At 42.2% G+C, this 16,811-nt stretch overlaps 1 protein-coding gene across 6 annotated transcripts in view; it reads right to left on the reverse strand.

Moving 5' to 3' along the window:
* The window catches only part of ehbp1 (EH domain binding protein 1), a 103,146-nt gene that overhangs the window by 75,945 nt on the left and 10,390 nt on the right, over positions 1–16,811 (reverse strand). For 5 of the 6 annotated variants that reach the window (XM_077495089.1, XM_077495088.1, XM_077495091.1 and 2 more), the window contains exons 6-8: positions 4,045–4,226; positions 2,419–2,558; positions 1,307–1,429 (exon numbers count right to left, since the gene is read on the reverse strand). In XM_077495089.1, coding sequence (XP_077351215.1) covers positions 1,307–1,429; positions 2,419–2,558; positions 4,045–4,226 — 445 coding nt within the window. The remainder of the gene's footprint in view (positions 1–1,306; positions 1,430–2,418; positions 2,559–4,044; positions 4,227–16,811) is intronic. The other variant, XM_077495090.1, reaches the window with a different exon arrangement.

The raw sequence follows: 16,811 nt of genomic DNA on the forward strand, positions 1-16,811 counted from the left end.
ATGTGAAGTGGACTTCGCTGATAAGAGAGGTGGCATTTGTTGTGCATTTGTGTGTAGAGTTATGTGTGCACGTATTTAGCACGTTAGCTTGTTTTAAAGTTATTTTACCAAGGAAGAAAGTAGCATGTATTTGAAAACAAAGGAAACTGACTGTACGCCCATGTACTGTATGTGACAGTCATGTATCTTCTCTGGGTGAGTAGTTTTACTTTATATAGTTGTATGAATGCTAATAATGTTAAATCTTTACAAGTCTTTCTAATTTAAACATTTTCTGTACAGGTAATGATTTTTTTCCCCCGGTGATCAAATAAAAATTATGATACCATCGGACAATACAAGAAAGTACATGTGTAATGCGGGTGTTATATTTGTCCACTTGGGGTGACCATACTCACATTCTACATTGTAGTATTCGTGACTTCAAGTGTGTGTGGCTTTCAAAGGATATGCCTGACCTGTGTCTGCATCAGCGAATGAGATTGTAGTTGACTGTTGTTGGCTCACGTTCACGGCTGGAAATTAACTGGCTCGTTGTCAGCCAATCTACGTGTTGAGTAAGTGGACGTCAGTTGTAGAAGCTAGTATAGGAATATCTGTTGTGGTACAAAGAAAGAAAAGGAGGAAGCTTGGTGCCATGGGGCATCCAAACTGACAAAAAAAAACACAAAGACAACAAAAAGAGTTATAGTTGAAAAAGAAATCAAAGAAGCTAGGCTGTTATCTTATCTGTTAAATATTCGGCAGTTGCAAACTCGAGTCATGTTTATGGTGGTGAATGACTTGTGAGAAACGTTATACAAAGTTGTGTCTGGTTTGAGCTTCACATTGCTTCATAATTGCTATTGTTCCATTTCACGTCGCAATTACTCCGTGGATAATGATTTTCAATTCTGAGTAGATGATGGAGGGGAAAAAAAAACAAAAACAAAACACTAACACACCCCACACCACAAAATAATTGCTCACGATGATCATCCTTTCCTGACTTTAATCGCAGGAGAGGGGAAATTATTAAATTTGGAAGAATGGTGAGTCTTGTTTGGACACAGCTTTCCGGGTTTGGTTCACTACCAACTGCAGTTGAACACAAACACATAAAATAACAAAGGTAACAGTTATAAATCAGTTGACATGTTCACAACACCAAATTCAACACTACATGGAAAAAAAAAAAAAAAAAAAAAAAAAAAAAAAAAAAAAGAGGAACAGGTTAAAGAAATAATGATACACCAAATTAAAATAAATTGGATGTTTCACAAAACGAGACAAGACAATTTGGGAGAAATTTTGGAAGAAAAAAGACCTTGCGAGGAAGCGACAGGCTTAGCGGCCGCCTTGAACGCTCGCTTAGGAGCGCCGATGCCATTGTCATCATCGTCATCGTCGCCATGTAAGCAGCTGAGGGCGTTCAGCTGGTTAACTATCTCTGCAGACCACAGGGCCGCACGACAAGGAAGGACGAAGAAGAGCAGTAAAGACGTTGTGGAGAGCACACAAAAAAACAGCAAATGCAACACGTTTTGAGGGAGATGAGTTTAATACAATGATTCCCAAATTGGTGTCTGAAGTCAGAGACTGGGGGTCAGAAAAATATTTGTGCAATACCTAGATGGTAGCAATTGTCAGTACAGTTCAGTTGTGTTTAACTTATAAGTACAATACAGTCAATTTAAATATTTTTAAACATTTGAAGTATTATTGTTATGGACAACCCATTTTTATTGAGTCATTATTTAAATGCAGGTTATTTTCCTCTTATAAATGCAACCCATGCATATTGTTAGAGTAGTTTTTGATAATATTAAAAACATTGTTTTAGAATGAAACCTATTTTTTGATGTGGTACTTGTACAAAGTTTGGAAACCACTGTAATGCATATGGCATTTTGGTGTACACATGGCAGTCAGTCATGTTTCTTTTGGGGTTACGATTATGAAAGAGGTCCTTGTAAACATTTCTCCCCTGGACCCAAAATGTCTGAGAACCCATGCATTCATGAGAGCATCACTGGGGAAGCCTGTAGGAACATGTTGGTGGGAGTTTTGACTTTTGCTCAGCGAGACGCACGCTAAGCGAAGCATGGCTGTAGGCGCTCGATGCGCACACATACAAATGAGACAAAAGAGCGTAGAGAGAAAGCATAAAGCTAAACTGGTGGCGGAAGAAAAGTTGGATTAGGCTATGTAGAAGGGAGGGGCGGACATACATTACACCACAACATGGATGTACACTGTGTGAATTTGAATAGATTATGTTTTATACACATCTGTAAACGAAGATTTTTCAAATATATTCTCCTTTTCCTCATTCTCACTGCCTATTAAAAACAGAATTTGCCACCTTTTTACCAAGTCACTGTTCTATATAAATGGCATGCACTGAACTTATGTCATCCTGCGTATATTAGTTAGTACCTGTGATCTTGGCTGCCTTCTCTTCCTGGTTGACCCTGTTCTCCTCATCCTCCTCGTTCTCCTCCTCGAAGTCGTCCAGGTTGCCAATGTCGGCCTGCTTCATGCTCATCAGGCTGGCCAAGCTCTGCATGTCCTCATCGCTGCATTTTGGGGGGAGGAAAAATCACATCAATGCAAATGCATATTATGCTTGTAATGTGTTTTTTAAAAAAACAAGGCTATACATAACCTTGAGAGATTAACACGCTGTGTGTGTGTGTGTGGGGGGGGGGGGGGGGGTGGGGGGGGGATTATGCACCGACGTACCAATGAATAAATGGAAATAGTGCAGTGTTGAATTTTTATGTGACGGAAAGACGGCGTCCGTTTCAAAGGATTAATGTAACGCCGCCTCCACCTCTGTCACTTCCTAACTTTGACGTTTTCAAACCTTTTGTCTCATCTTGCCCTTCATGTCCCCGTTCCCCTGCCACACATTATTTCACGTCGTCCCTCTCGAAAGCGCCATCATAATCTTCTCTCACTCTCTGTGAGTCTGTGTTCTTTGTGTTTGCCGCTTCCCGGGTGCCGAGCTTCATTTGAAGCGCCGTGATGGAGTTTGTTTGTGTGTGGTCGACATCATTCCCCCAAGGGTTAACAAGGGTTACGCGCCATCGACCCGCCGTCCGCAACACAACAAAGACCCCCGCCAATGTGTGTGCGTGTGTGTGTGTGTGCCTTTAAATGAAAGTTACCAAATTAGAATGCACAAACGAGAGAGAGAGAGAGAGAGAGAGAGAGAGAGAGAGAGAGAGAGAGAGAGAGAGAGAGTGTGGCCAAAAAATAAAGTTGGTCACATCAAAGACAAATATGAGAGAGTGAAGAAGAGAGGCCAGGCTTGCGAGTGATTGACAGTGTGGACCAAACTTGAAAATAATAATTTCAAACATATATCCAGTGGGAGCTGTACCACTGAGCATTATAGTATTCAAATGTTTTTTTAAACCATAAGTTTTCCCTTTTGCTTATAGAGAAAGTAAATTACAATAACAACGAATTGTGACCACCCGCTGGGGAAACAACCACCAGAGACATTAGTAGGGAGACTCCACGTTTACAGCAACAATTTTGGATTAAAAGGGGAAGTCAACCACCCAAAAAATTCTTGACAATATGTTCTATGCAGCCCCACTAATCTAAATACGGTATTCTGGTTAATATTGCGTTAGTGGAATATGAGTTAAGCAGCAAAATCCAGCAATTTCTATCAATGTCATTTTGCCACTTGCTGTCAAGTGAAAATGACATCACAGTTGCTCAAGTAACAACCAATCACAGCTCAGCTTCAGAAAACAGGTGAGCTGTGATTGGTTGTTGCCTGAGCCATGAGCAACTATGATATCAGCAGAAAACAGTAGCAAAATGGCCGCCCCCTGAGATGGATGAGGTCACATATAACATATTATTGTCAAGATATGTTTAAGGTTGACTTCCCCTTTAAAGATGGTACGGCAACAAATCATTAGAGTCCAGGTGCATCCATTCAACCTGCATGACTGAGAACCTACACATACATACTATCCTGAAATACACTAAATTTATTAAACTAAACGAATCGCCCAGCCCTAATCTACGGTGTTGACTCACGTGGCTTTGCCCTCCCGCAGGAAGATGCAGGAGAGGGAGAACTGCAGCGTGGCTGACACAACCTTCTTGGAAAGTGGCTTGAACTTGAGCTTGACATCCGTCTGTGTGGGCATGGGGCTGGCGTACTGCTTCATGTTGATGCTGCTGGTGGCCAGGGCTTTACGTCGGCCAGACGGAGACTCCTATACGAGGGACGAGATGGAGAAAAACGGTAGCGATGAGTCCATTGAATGAAAAATACAGACCTGATGATGAATTACAATACAACTCTATAACAGCCTATTTTACAAAGACAACCTTTAAAATTGGTGATAACGTCAAGACGGACAGCGACAAATGCTTTCAACAAAAGTCGGGTGTTAAAATTCACACCGCTTAACTCCGTTTCGCAGAATACCCTTATACAGTGCTGTGACATCAACATTAAGTCAAAAGAAAAAAAATGCTTGCACTTGTCTACCTAAAGGCAGCACACAGTTGTCAGTAGGAGCTCACCAGACACCATCTTGTATTCAGTGTGAATTCAGCTGTAGGAGGACCCCTCTCTCGTCAGCTCAAAGCACAAAAAAAACTAAAGCGCCGGTTAGGCACAACGTGAATTGGAGAGCCCATATACATATACACAAACGCGGGAGTTCGATAACACGATGATAGCATCCCGTAACATTTTCCCAGACGTCTTCACACACGCAAATCTCAGGAAGATCTAGCTCTGTGAAGAAAACTCAATCTAGCGCCTTATCGCCATGGTCCTCAGGGGATTTATTCATACACATACACAGAGTGAGGGATTCAGTGGTAAAGATGCTGGTCATGCTGGTGAAAAGAGGCAAAAGACAAGAAATGTAAGGTGCATATTATGTGGTGCTGGTAAGGGAGCAAGAAATGGAACGGCTTCGCACTCTGGCCACACTCCGAAAACAAACAGTGCAGCTCAGCCAGTCTAGCGGACGTCAAGGTTGTTCATGGTTTTGTTTACTTCTATAACTAATCTGAACAGAACTATGATTTTAAAACCAAGGTCAATACCAAACCATTGTATTTGTAACACTGAAGCTAGGGGCTGCTAGATATGGCCTTAAAATAAAAGCTGATAAATATGCTTACAATAGACATTTTAATTGAGCATTTATGACTGAAACCTTCTAAAGGTAGATTAACACCTTAGCTGTTCACAATGGGTAGGCGACTAGTGGAATCGATTCAACACTCATCCCCACCTAGTGCATATGTAAACTGATAAACTGTGCATGTCACATTAAGAGGATTGCAACCAAACTCAAAGGGTGTTAAAAGCACAAAGTAGAAACTAACCAAAACATTTAGCTTTATACATGAATTATTGTTTAGATGGCATCATAGCAAATTGTTAGCAACCAGCCAAAGGGCTTTAACGTGAGCCGAGGACGAGAGCATTACATCTTGGGCCAGATCTGTTTAACATAGTAAAGAGTCACATTCTTTTTTTCCTTTTTTTCTTTTCCTGCCATTGCATTTGGCAGGGATCGACGCTCCCAGACTTCCCGCTCACTCAAAAGGATTATGTAAAAACCGGCCTCTCTCAAGGAAGGGCCGTTTTGTAAAAGCCGTTTCGGAACTTCCAGACATTCATGGTATAATTATTATTATTTTTTTTACTTTTGGAGGACAATGACATGAAGGAAAGTCGCCTCCCTGCGAGTGATCGTGAAGAAAGCTTTCAGATCTAATGGGCATATTGACCATATGGGACAGCCCTGGTGGTCTGTGTATGTACCAGCTGTTCTAATTCCTACACCGTTCACCTGTTTTGGATGTATACACCCTCAAATTAAAGCTGAAAGTGTACAGTTAGAGCACATCTTTTTTTGTTTCCTTTAAACACATTGAAGAATTCATAGAACCAAAAAGATGAGAATTGCCATAGGTGAATTAATCAAGTAATGAATAAACGTGAATACTTATGTACAGGTGATGTCTTAGATTCTTTCCTTCTCTTTTAAAAACTTTCTCAGATTGGGGTGTTGTGCCATCAGATTTATTTAATATTTTCAGGGACAAAATTAATTTATTCCATTTTGGGATGAGGTTGGAACATAACAAAACGTGGAAAAAGTTGCACTGTACGTCCGCTTTAACAATCAATTCCGAGTTCTTCGATCAGTATCCCAGATTAGTAGTAACCATTTCCCCTCAATTTTAGTTCATACATCTCCTGCCAATCTTTTCATCTCTATCCAAAGTCATCATGCCTTCCATTTCCCACCTGCAGCGGAAAATAATGAAATATAAAAAAAAAAGTACAGAGGAAAATCGTCCACTTGACATTTTGATGGTGACATTTGAGCCTCGTCACTCGAGACGTAGCGACTTGTCCAAAGAACAGCCCGTCGGGAGATGAACATGAGGGCTGAGTGGGAGGGGAAGGGAAAAAAAAAAAAAAAAAACTTATCTCTCCGCAGATTACACCCAAGCTATTATACTAAGCTAATAGCGCGTGTAGATACTTTATGAATGAATTTGCTAAATGCGGCAAACACTTAAGACGAAGAGGATTTGCTAAAGATGACAATGGCGACGAATAGAGCTGGGGGAATGAGGGAGGGGCTCTAATGGGAAATACTTAAGGATGTGCAAATGAGATGGCAAAATGAATGACAAACATTTTTGAGAGATTTGCACCGTAGCGTCAAAACAATGGAAATGCCCTCGGATGCTGCTTGTCAATCAAACATAAAATGGTGAACAGGGGAGAAGGGGCGGGAGGTGGATTAGAGCGACAATGTGTAAGACGAAAGGAAGGGGACAATGCGGAAGTTTCATTTATGCCAGAGGATAAGACTATCAATACGCTTTCGGAGAATAAGCAATTATTAATACTTGTAGTGTGCAACCAGGTGATGATGAAAAACCAGGGAGGGAGGGAAGGAGTGAGGGGTGGTGGCTGTATGCTGCCCCCTGGTTGCATCTCCTTGTACATGCAAAACAAAAGAACAGAGTAAGGAAAGCAGTTCCTGACCTATATGCAGTACGGTGAATATCCATGATAGAAAAAAAATAAAAACACTCATCATTATTATATTATTACTTATTTTAAATACATTTACCCCTCTCACATGCTTTACAAACTAACTCAGCACAACCCACTTAACAAAAAAAAAAAAAAAAAAATCCTTATCACTGGTTTCTCAACCGGGGGTCTGTGGACACCGAGTGATCCGTGATGTAATTGCAAGGGGTTCTTGAAAATAAAATATCTCTTAAACAGATGCTATGACATTTATACAAATGGGATTATTTGTACCCAAATCTTTATTTAAAAATAAAAAAATAAAAACAGGTGAATCTGCGTGTGCCGAATCACGAGTAAGCGAGATCCACTGTATTCACTGCCAAGCTGACTAGAAACCAACAGTGGCTACTCCTTTGCCAACTTGGAGCGAGGCATTAGCCGCCATATCTTAGAGCGTCAATGATATTTTATTTTCCCTTAATTAATGACTTTCATCTTTCATTTTCGTCTTAGCAAGGGGGTGGAAGTGGGGTGGGGTGCAGGACTGGTTTATGCCAGCTGGCTCGGGATCGATCCACAGATGCTCCCCTGGTGGGGGGGCAGGGGTCAGGGCAGCGGGGGTGCCCGGGAGGTCCCGCTGAACCCCCTCTGCCCCCAAAATGCCAATGGGACCGGCCGGGGGTGGAAAAAGGAGGGGCTGCGGATCCCATTGTGACTGGAGCCATGGATTAATTAGACTGAGTGCTAAACGGGAGCTAGCTTCTTTGTGAAGACCAATCATCTAATGGCTTTTTAACACACCGTCAAAAGTCAATTTGTTTCTAATACGGACAAACATGGCCCCACATTGATCCTTTGGGTACAATTTTACACTTCCTGCTGTAAAAACAAATCACCCAAGTTGAGGGTCTCTTATTGGAGACAACTGCAAAAACACTTTGTTTTGTCAAAAGTGCTTTACAGCCAGGTAGATCGCTGAGGACGAAGATGCCGAAGCGATACGCCACAACGTTGTCCGGAAGTGATGAATCGCATCCAGCTGATGATTATCGGACTTAAGCCTCGACGCTGCTGTGGAAACAAAAACAATCCTGAGCGGGGCGCCGACTGGCAAAGGACAAACTGAGGTCGCCACTTTCCAGACGCTGATAGAAGCGCAGGAAAATGTTTCTTCTGGAAAGGATTGTTATAGCCAAGTTTAAGGTGTCCTGCCGTAATAAACTGTGAGTCGTACTAGCTCAATTTAAAGTATTGTAAAGTTTAAAAAAAAAAAAAAAAAAAAAAAAAAAAAAAAAAAAAGATATTATGAAAAACGAGTTGCGAGTGCATTCTAGATTCTTTTTATTCTTATTAATGATTATACTATGCAGTGACGATCAAGCAATTCTGTTGCATCTAAAAACCAGGACAGTACAAGACCTTTTAAGGCCACTTCCAACAAATTGAAGAACAGTATATGCTCCGTTTAACATGAACATTTATACATGAAAGCTAGGAAGAATGTCTCATTTGTTAAGGTGGTAGTGGGATTAAACACCCCCTCCAAAACTTGAAAGCAGCTTGAAATGTCCACTGAGACATAACGATGTAACATGTCTTTCATTTGCATTCACGCCATTGAGATATTTAGATATAACAAACAATATACTCAATTTGGCCTTTGGGATAACCCCAAGGGAGTGACGATTAGCCCCCCACACCCCAACACCCCAAATCAGCTGCCTGTGGCTGGAGTCAGCAGTCAGCAGATTGGAATTGCTTGTGTTGGTGATGGTGTGCTGGGGCAGGTGTGGATTGGGGTGGGGGCACTGTGCTATTGCGCTCCCCTTCAAGGTCATAGTTATTGGAAATAGAGACGTCCGACGTACTCACATCTCTCTTTGAACGCAGGCACAATGGAGTGGATTCCTCTGCAACTTCCCTGATAACTGATAGAGTCAGCTTTACATACACCTATGAATACGGAACTATAGACCACATACACACACAGATTAAGACCAATTTATATCCGCTATTATTATAAGCAAGGATTTTTTTTTTCCAAAGATGGATGGATGCGTGTGTGTGTGTGTGTATTAAAGGTAACAATAGCCATAAAAAGGCATTCGTAAATTACAATAACAATAGCGATGCCTTTAAAAAAAAAAAAGAAAAAAAAAGATCCTTAATTTGAATGCCTTACTGCTCTGTCCTGAGTAAGCAAAATAAAAGATTGGTATTTTAGCGTAATAATACCATCTGTTTAGTATACCTGGCTGCAATTGGTGCTGATTTAGTATATTTCTCTTTTTGCGTTTTTGTCGAAGTACAAGCCCTGGAATTTTCTCCAAATGTCAACATCCCTACTTGTGTTCAGGCGGGGTTTTTTTTTTTTTTTTTTAAGTATTTTTTTGTGGGTCTACTCAACATAGACATGACTACCAAATTTCATGTGAATGGAAACTGGGCTCAAGATGTTGAATTGTTAAAATATTCCAGGGGAACAGCATTGCCTTTGAAGGTCTACTGGAAATGGACAAAAGGGCTCTAAAACTGTTTCATCAAACCGAAATGGCAGACTTTGTGTTTTTTCAGACATGCCATCCAAATTTCAGATTCCTAAAGGAAATTAATTGTCTTCAGGGTCTGAATGATCTACTTATTGCAGTAGGTTAACTTTGTCTTTGAAGGTCCCCGTGAAATGGCCAAAAGGGCCCTTAAATGGCTGCATCAAAACAAAAAGGCAGCCTTCCTGTGTCTTTTCAGGCATGAGTCATTATTTTTTTTTACATCTGCTCATAAAGACGCACCAACTCATGCTCTTTAGGGAAAGTCTTTGGGGATTATATTGTCAAAATATTCTAGTAAATTTGCTTTTGAAGGACCCCTGAAAATGGCCCTAAAATGACTTTTCAAACAGAAGGGGTAAACTTGGCTTGTGGAGATATTTTTCTGAGTCTACCAATGATAAACATCACTGCAAAATTTTGATTTACTAAGACAAACTGGCTTCGGGGGCTGAATTTTCTCCACCAAAAAATCCAAACCCTCATCATTCCCTCAGACTAGCAGTCAACAGAAAAGTGAGAAGCTAAAACAAACAGCGAAGAAAGGTGAGAGGACGACACACGGGAGGACCGATTAGTCTCCACAAGAGCGGGATTAGGCTTCCTTTAAAAACGGCAGATTACAGCAGCTGTGTTTTTATGAGGGGGGGGGGTTCCAAACATGAGTGACACTGAGCTCTCACACATCCTTGTTTCTCTAAACACCAAGCTACAAGACACCAGCTTGTTTCATACACCGCTCAATGCCAGAAAGATCGAGCATCACTACTAACGCTATATTTGGACAGAATTTTACACAGATCATCTCAGACTTTAGAATCCGGAAATTCTTGTCTTGATTTAGACCGCCCATTTCGTGTTGGAACATTTCACACAGAACGGCATCACGTAAAAAGAGCTGGTTATTTAAAAAAAAAAAAAAAAAAAAAAAAAACTTTGAACGACAATATGAAAGTGGCTGGAGTTTTTGTGGGAATGCAGAAAAACATTCCCACATATGTTATTCGGATTCTTTATTATTTCAGGCACATTTTATTCTCCCTGAGCATTCAGCTTTCAGCATCCCCCCCAAAAGAAAAGTGGGGAAATTGCACTTTTTTTTTCCTTTCTTTATTTATTTTTTTTAAAACAGTGGAGGTACTTACTTCTAGTTTGCGATGATCTGGTATATTTAGAAACCAGGGTATTTGTCGGTCGCCTGTGGCAGTGTGAAAGGGGCAGTTTTGTTTTTTGTGTGTTTCTTTTGTTTGTTTGTTTTACACTCTGTGCACTTTTGTTTCTTAAGTGAGCAATCCTAATTTTTAATTATCCATCAATTTTAGGAACCCAGGAGATGCACAGGTGGGCTTCAACCTGCAAATGTTGACTGTCCCTTTCACACTAAGAAAAACTTTGAGTGGCAGTAGGAAGGGGTTATTTTACAAATCATTATTTTTGTTACTGTGGCTGAGTAAACTTGTAATCATCCGACACAATGTTTGTTAAAAAAATGAGTGCATCATATTTCAAGACTGCAAAAAAATGCTTACAGAGTTGCAATCTGCTATCCCGCCACCCCACCCCATCATCTCTGAACGTCGCACCCCTGCCTCGTCTTATCGGCGTGTCCAGAGTGCCCTCCTCTCTCCCGCTCTCCGGGTCTTTCTTTTTGGGTGGCCCCCAGTGCGCCCCCCCCCCCAACACATGCTCAGACCCGGAGCGCGCACTTCAGATGGGGGGCTAATGGGAAAATAAATTACCAGCCGGCAAAAAGCCCTGGGTCTGCACTTCTGCTGGGCGGAGAGTGCGGAGTACGTTGGGGGGGGCTTCAGGAGAGGAGTGGTCAGGAAATGGGAAGGAGAGAGGGCTAAAAGACAGAGAGGTGGATATCAAGGCGAGCGGAAAGGAGAAAAAGATGAGGGGAAAAAAACGAGAATGGAGAGATGTGGCAAACGGGGACGGGAGAGAAAGGTCGACGGGATTATAGCTGGGAGTTCATCCTCGCTCTATGAAGTGCCTGCTCATCATTTTCCCACCATTTCACCATCTCTCGCCATCATCAAGGCACAAAATGCCAATAACATCACCACACACACAAACACACACACAGAATATGTAGCCACCCCAGCTCCTGTATCTGGGATTGATTATTTCCCCTGCATGAAGCTGAAGCTCAGATATCACACCAGCAGATTACCAAAGGTGGAAAACACTCGTACCATATTTCGTCAAATAATGGCCAAAACTGATTGAATTGTCGCACAGAGTGAGGGGTTCGGCAACTAGTTTTTATGAGTGGCAGAACGTCCGCCAATGGTTTTCCTGCCGTTGCAGGGATGCTGGTATAATCCGTGATGCGACATTCGTGAGTTTGATCATGGAAATTGTTTACACGGCGAACGTGAATTTGCTTCACTTCCGCCACAGTTTACCAGTGAAGAAGAGAGGCTTTCCCTGGTAGACACCAATACAAACCCCAACCCTACCAGAAGAGTTGGTAGGTGTGTTTTCCTTATATTTCCAACCACCGATATAACCTTAATATTCCCTAACTAATAATATTAGTCCATCAAATTCTAGTGTGCAAAGAGTAACTGGAACTCTGTTGCTAACCAAGCAGTAGCCTCCTATAGAGGCACTTAAACACTTTTTAGCGTTCATAGCATTCAAAATTGACACCAATGTGTGAAACTTTGCGAGATTGCATGCCTTCGTGGTCCTCCAAACCTTTATTTTCACTTGACAACATAAACTGAAACAAAAATAGGTCTCTCTCGATAGATGTTTCTATTCAATCTGCAGCTGGGTAAATAAACTCACAGCAATAAGTCACTTTTAATTCACTGCCAGTCATTATAGAAAATTTTTACATTTCCAATACTCACGTGATATTACATTCAATAATTATATATAAGCCGAATCTACCAAATAACAGAATAGACTCCCTACTTTTTGTCCCGTCCCGTTCTTTTATAATTGACAGCAGAAAAATGTAGGTTTGCCAAAATACAGCCATTTCTCCCATGGACTCTGAAACTGTGTTTATTTCCTATAAAATGGGGCAATGATGTCATCTACCGGTGGTTGGGCATCAGTAAAGTTGTTTCCAAGTTTGATATTTACAGTGGAGCATGCTCAGATTCGCCCCCATTTAGCACCGCTCTAAAAAATACAATTGACAAGTATACTTGTCAAAGGCAGTGAATGAGTTAAGAACTTATTTTTGAAATGGGTGGTTTAAGCGTGTTGTTTCATTTTCAAGCACTGATTTTTGCTAATGTATGCCAGCAATGTTAATGACAACTTCCTGCTAAATCTGCAATAAGCCTCTCCATATCCACTGGCTTCTCACTTTAAGGGTGTGTTTGTTTAAAGCGTTTTTGAGATGTGGCGGCGCTATGATAGGGCCCTAATCCAGAGCAAAGCTGATTTGTGTTAAAGTGTGTGTATGTGTGGGGAGGGAATGCGCTGGTTTGGAGATGGCCTGTGACAAGAAACAATTGCCCCGAGTGCGAGTCTGCCTCTCTGGCGGCCCTGCTCTGTGACAAAGGTGTACTCTCCATGCTAAGTGACAAATCTGCGGAGACAAAGAGCATTAGCGGAGGCCATGCTCTGCTCCACTGACTCCGATAGTGGCCCAGTCAAAGAGAATCTAATATGGATTTTAAGAAAAGGAGAGGCAGAGATTAGAATGAAAGAGAAACAATGAACACCTTCCAACGAGGGGGAATTAGCCCAGGGATTGGATAAGGAGCCGGTCTACCTCAGTGTGAAAGTGTGTGCGTGTGTGTATATGGGGTTGTTCTTTGACTTTTTTTTTTTTCTGTTCCAAAAGAACAAAAGAGCTCCGCCAGTTTTGTTTATGTACAGACAAAAGCTTAACGTGCTTGTGGTGCATAAAAGAAGAGCCATTACACGTTTCAACCGTCTTGTGTTCAGATTTACAAATTGTAATAACTCACTTCCATGTCGACTCCAAACTGACATCAATGCAAATGTGTTTCTTTAGCTCAGGGATTCTCAACTGGTGGTTATTTACTGTTCTTTCAGTGAATTGTTTTAAATTTATGGCCTAAATCCATTTTCATACAAATGTTTACTATAATTGTAACTTTATGACTGTGTCAGCATAGAATAGTAAAAGACCATCCCAACTTGCGTACAATTTTTACACAAAAAAAGTTTTTCTTGTTTTTTTAACACCAAGTATGCTGGATAGCATGTAAGTCATTTTTAGACCCCACCGAAATGTGATGAGGCGGGCTGGATCTGTTGCCTGGGCCTTGAGTTCAGCGTCCGTGTTCACGTTTTCCACGTTTGTTTGTAATATGGTTTCGCTATTGTCCTTAAATAGTATGTTGTTTGTATTTGTGTTGTTGATGCTACAATCCAGAATTATATGACTTGTGGCACGCCTAATACAAGCATTTCTTTTACGACTGGAATGTGCCCTTCCTTCGCCACGTTCCCCCCCACCCCCCACCCCCCACCCCTCCCCCCACTCCAACACCCAAAGGCCTTCGAGTCACCTCAAATTCCTGACCCAGTCACCTCTGGGTGTACAGATTTCTATCCCCACAGGTTTTTTTCCAAGAAGGGGGTGGGCAGGCCGACTGTCAGTGGCCGGCTTAGCGCTGGCATCGGAGCACGTCACAAGACCCCATTCATTGCCACTCGGCAGAACAATCGCCTCTGTCTCACAGTGGCTGCATCAGAGTTCTCTGTGGCGCTTGAGCAGACGCACACAGGGAGGTAATGTCAAACAAGTTGAGAATAACTTTTGATGCTAAGGCATGTGTGGCTAACAATTTGCTAACTCGTTTGTTTGGCCAATTACAACCAATAGCACCAATCAGGCGTATGTATCAGTTTTCTACACAGCATATAATGGCACATGCACATTCCAAATAACTAACGAATCTGTTCTGCTGCTTTCGCCGGTAACCATCACCACCCACGCACCAGCCAAGCGGGTCAAGCTTGTGGATAAACACGGGGATTTGCCGGCTGCGATGTTTTACGGGCGACATGGGCTTGTCTCCATCGCGGGAAGCCATCTTAAGACGTGCAGAGGCAAAATAAATCACAGAGATGGCGATAATAACTACTCCGCTGCCGTCGTCCAATCAGGCGCCAGGCGGACGACGACAGCGATCATAATGCAATACTTACTGGGCACCATAAACAAGTCGACGTTGGAGTAAAAAAAAACAGCCACAAGGTGACAGAGGTGACCGATAACAGAGAGGACACATACAACATACACAAAATTTCCACACTCATAACCTTGAGGGCTTGAGGTCAACAAGTGTGTTGTGGCTGACTACATTAAAAAGTCTGTAATTACAATATTACCAATATTAACAAATTTGGGTTGCGCCGCTGCTTTTGGGACAAATCTGCGACGTAGACAACAGACCTGTTTATAATAGCGCCACTGCTGTGGGATACTTCCACAGGTTTGTTGGTGTTTAAGATTGAACGTTATTTGTGCTGGGAGCCTGCATGAGAGCATATCAAAGAAAGAGAAACGCGTGCTTATTAGACAAATCAGACAGTGCGTGTGTGCGGGATATTGTGTGTGTGTGTGTTTAGCCGTGTCTGGTGACATCTGCCGCGGTGTTGGCCGGGAGTCGGAGCGCAGCGGGCTGCAGGAGCCTCAGACTAAGAAGATGAAAGCCGAGGTCACAACCTGGACTGGTGGGATGGGGAGGTACACTCGAAAAACACAAAACACGCACAAAAAAGAAAGCAACAACGTAAGGAGCGACACACAACGAACACACTCACAGCATGCTAAAGGCTTACGGCAAGACAAGGACATGAGGCCACACACACATGCATGCACGCACACGCACAGACACAAAGGATGCTTTACAAGAGTAAAGCAGGCAAAACAAAGAAACAAAATGTGGAGTGGCGGGGGCAACACTAGGAAGAAAACAACTTTTTTTTTTGCCTCATTGTCATGAGCAAGCTTCCGGTAGCTTAATTTGCAAATATACCAACACACAAGCATGTGCAGCAGGGGTGGCAAACATACGGCTCGCAAAGACGTTTAATTAGGCCCGCAAAGGCGTTTAATTGGGCCCGCGTGACAATTTTGTAATGTTTAAAAAAAAAAATTAAAAAAAACACGTAATGTTGGACCAATTAATCAGCCAGTCACAATCAAAACTAAATAAATTTATAATTTCACAAGCAGTCCTCAAATGAGCAATGCAACTTGTACATAGAATCGTCCTGGATGTCAGTTTTACACACAACCTAAAGTTACGGTTTGTTTATTTATTTATTTATTTTAAATCATAGATCTACATAAACGTGTTAAATACGACACAAATTCAATTACTGGTAACACAAATAGATATGACAAGGATGAATGTCCCAAGTGCACATCTCGAATTCAAGGTACATTATGGGTAGCGGCGTGGTGCATTGTGGGTAGGCGAAACTACCAAACGGTCATTGAAAATGAATTGGATCCAAAGGAATCGGCTCTGATAGAAATGTTTCAACCGCTGGAAAGTTGCTGTTTTTTTATTAACATGCATAGCATGTGGTTTACTGACATCGGGGAAGGTGACTTGCAAGCTTTAAAGTGTACAGTTACGCAAAGATTGTCACCACTCTAATCTCCTTTTTAGGTGCTGCTGTTTTGGTGAGCATTCAAAAGGCCTCAGAGTTCCATGTCAATGGGTGAACAGAGACAGGTACACCTACCACCTGTTTTTTTCATGGTAGTAAAAAGGAGGTGACTATTAACACAAATGCTAACAAAATGCAGACTAAGTAACACACATAGCTAGTGACACACAAATCCACACACCTCGTGGTGGCCCGGCGAGTCAGCAGACCGGCCATGTGACAGAGGTGGTGCGGCGTGGATTAGGGGTGCGGTAAGCCTATTAGGGCGACGGGAAGGACCACTCGGCATCTACAGCCACCACCTACTACAATCCACGTATGTCCCCCCCGTCCCCCACACACACACACACACCCACACTCTCACACACACACACACACACACAAACCCGACCACACGGTCCTCATGATAGCCAATGAGACGCCCAACAACAAGCAGACATTTGAATGATTGTGCGACAAAACTGTGTGTTGCACACATGGGGAGGGTCCACCAGGAGGGGGGTAATCAGCAGCATCTGTTGCCTCTCCTCAGGGTGATTAATTAAATTAATTTTCAAAGCACACACACAAACCCACACACAGTTATTTACACGCTTTGAAGT

The sequence above is a fragment of the Festucalex cinctus genome, chromosome 14, assembly GCF_051991245.1.
Source record: "Festucalex cinctus isolate MCC-2025b chromosome 14, RoL_Fcin_1.0, whole genome shotgun sequence".
In the NCBI taxonomy this organism is placed as follows: Eukaryota; Metazoa; Chordata; class Actinopteri; order Syngnathiformes; family Syngnathidae; genus Festucalex; species Festucalex cinctus.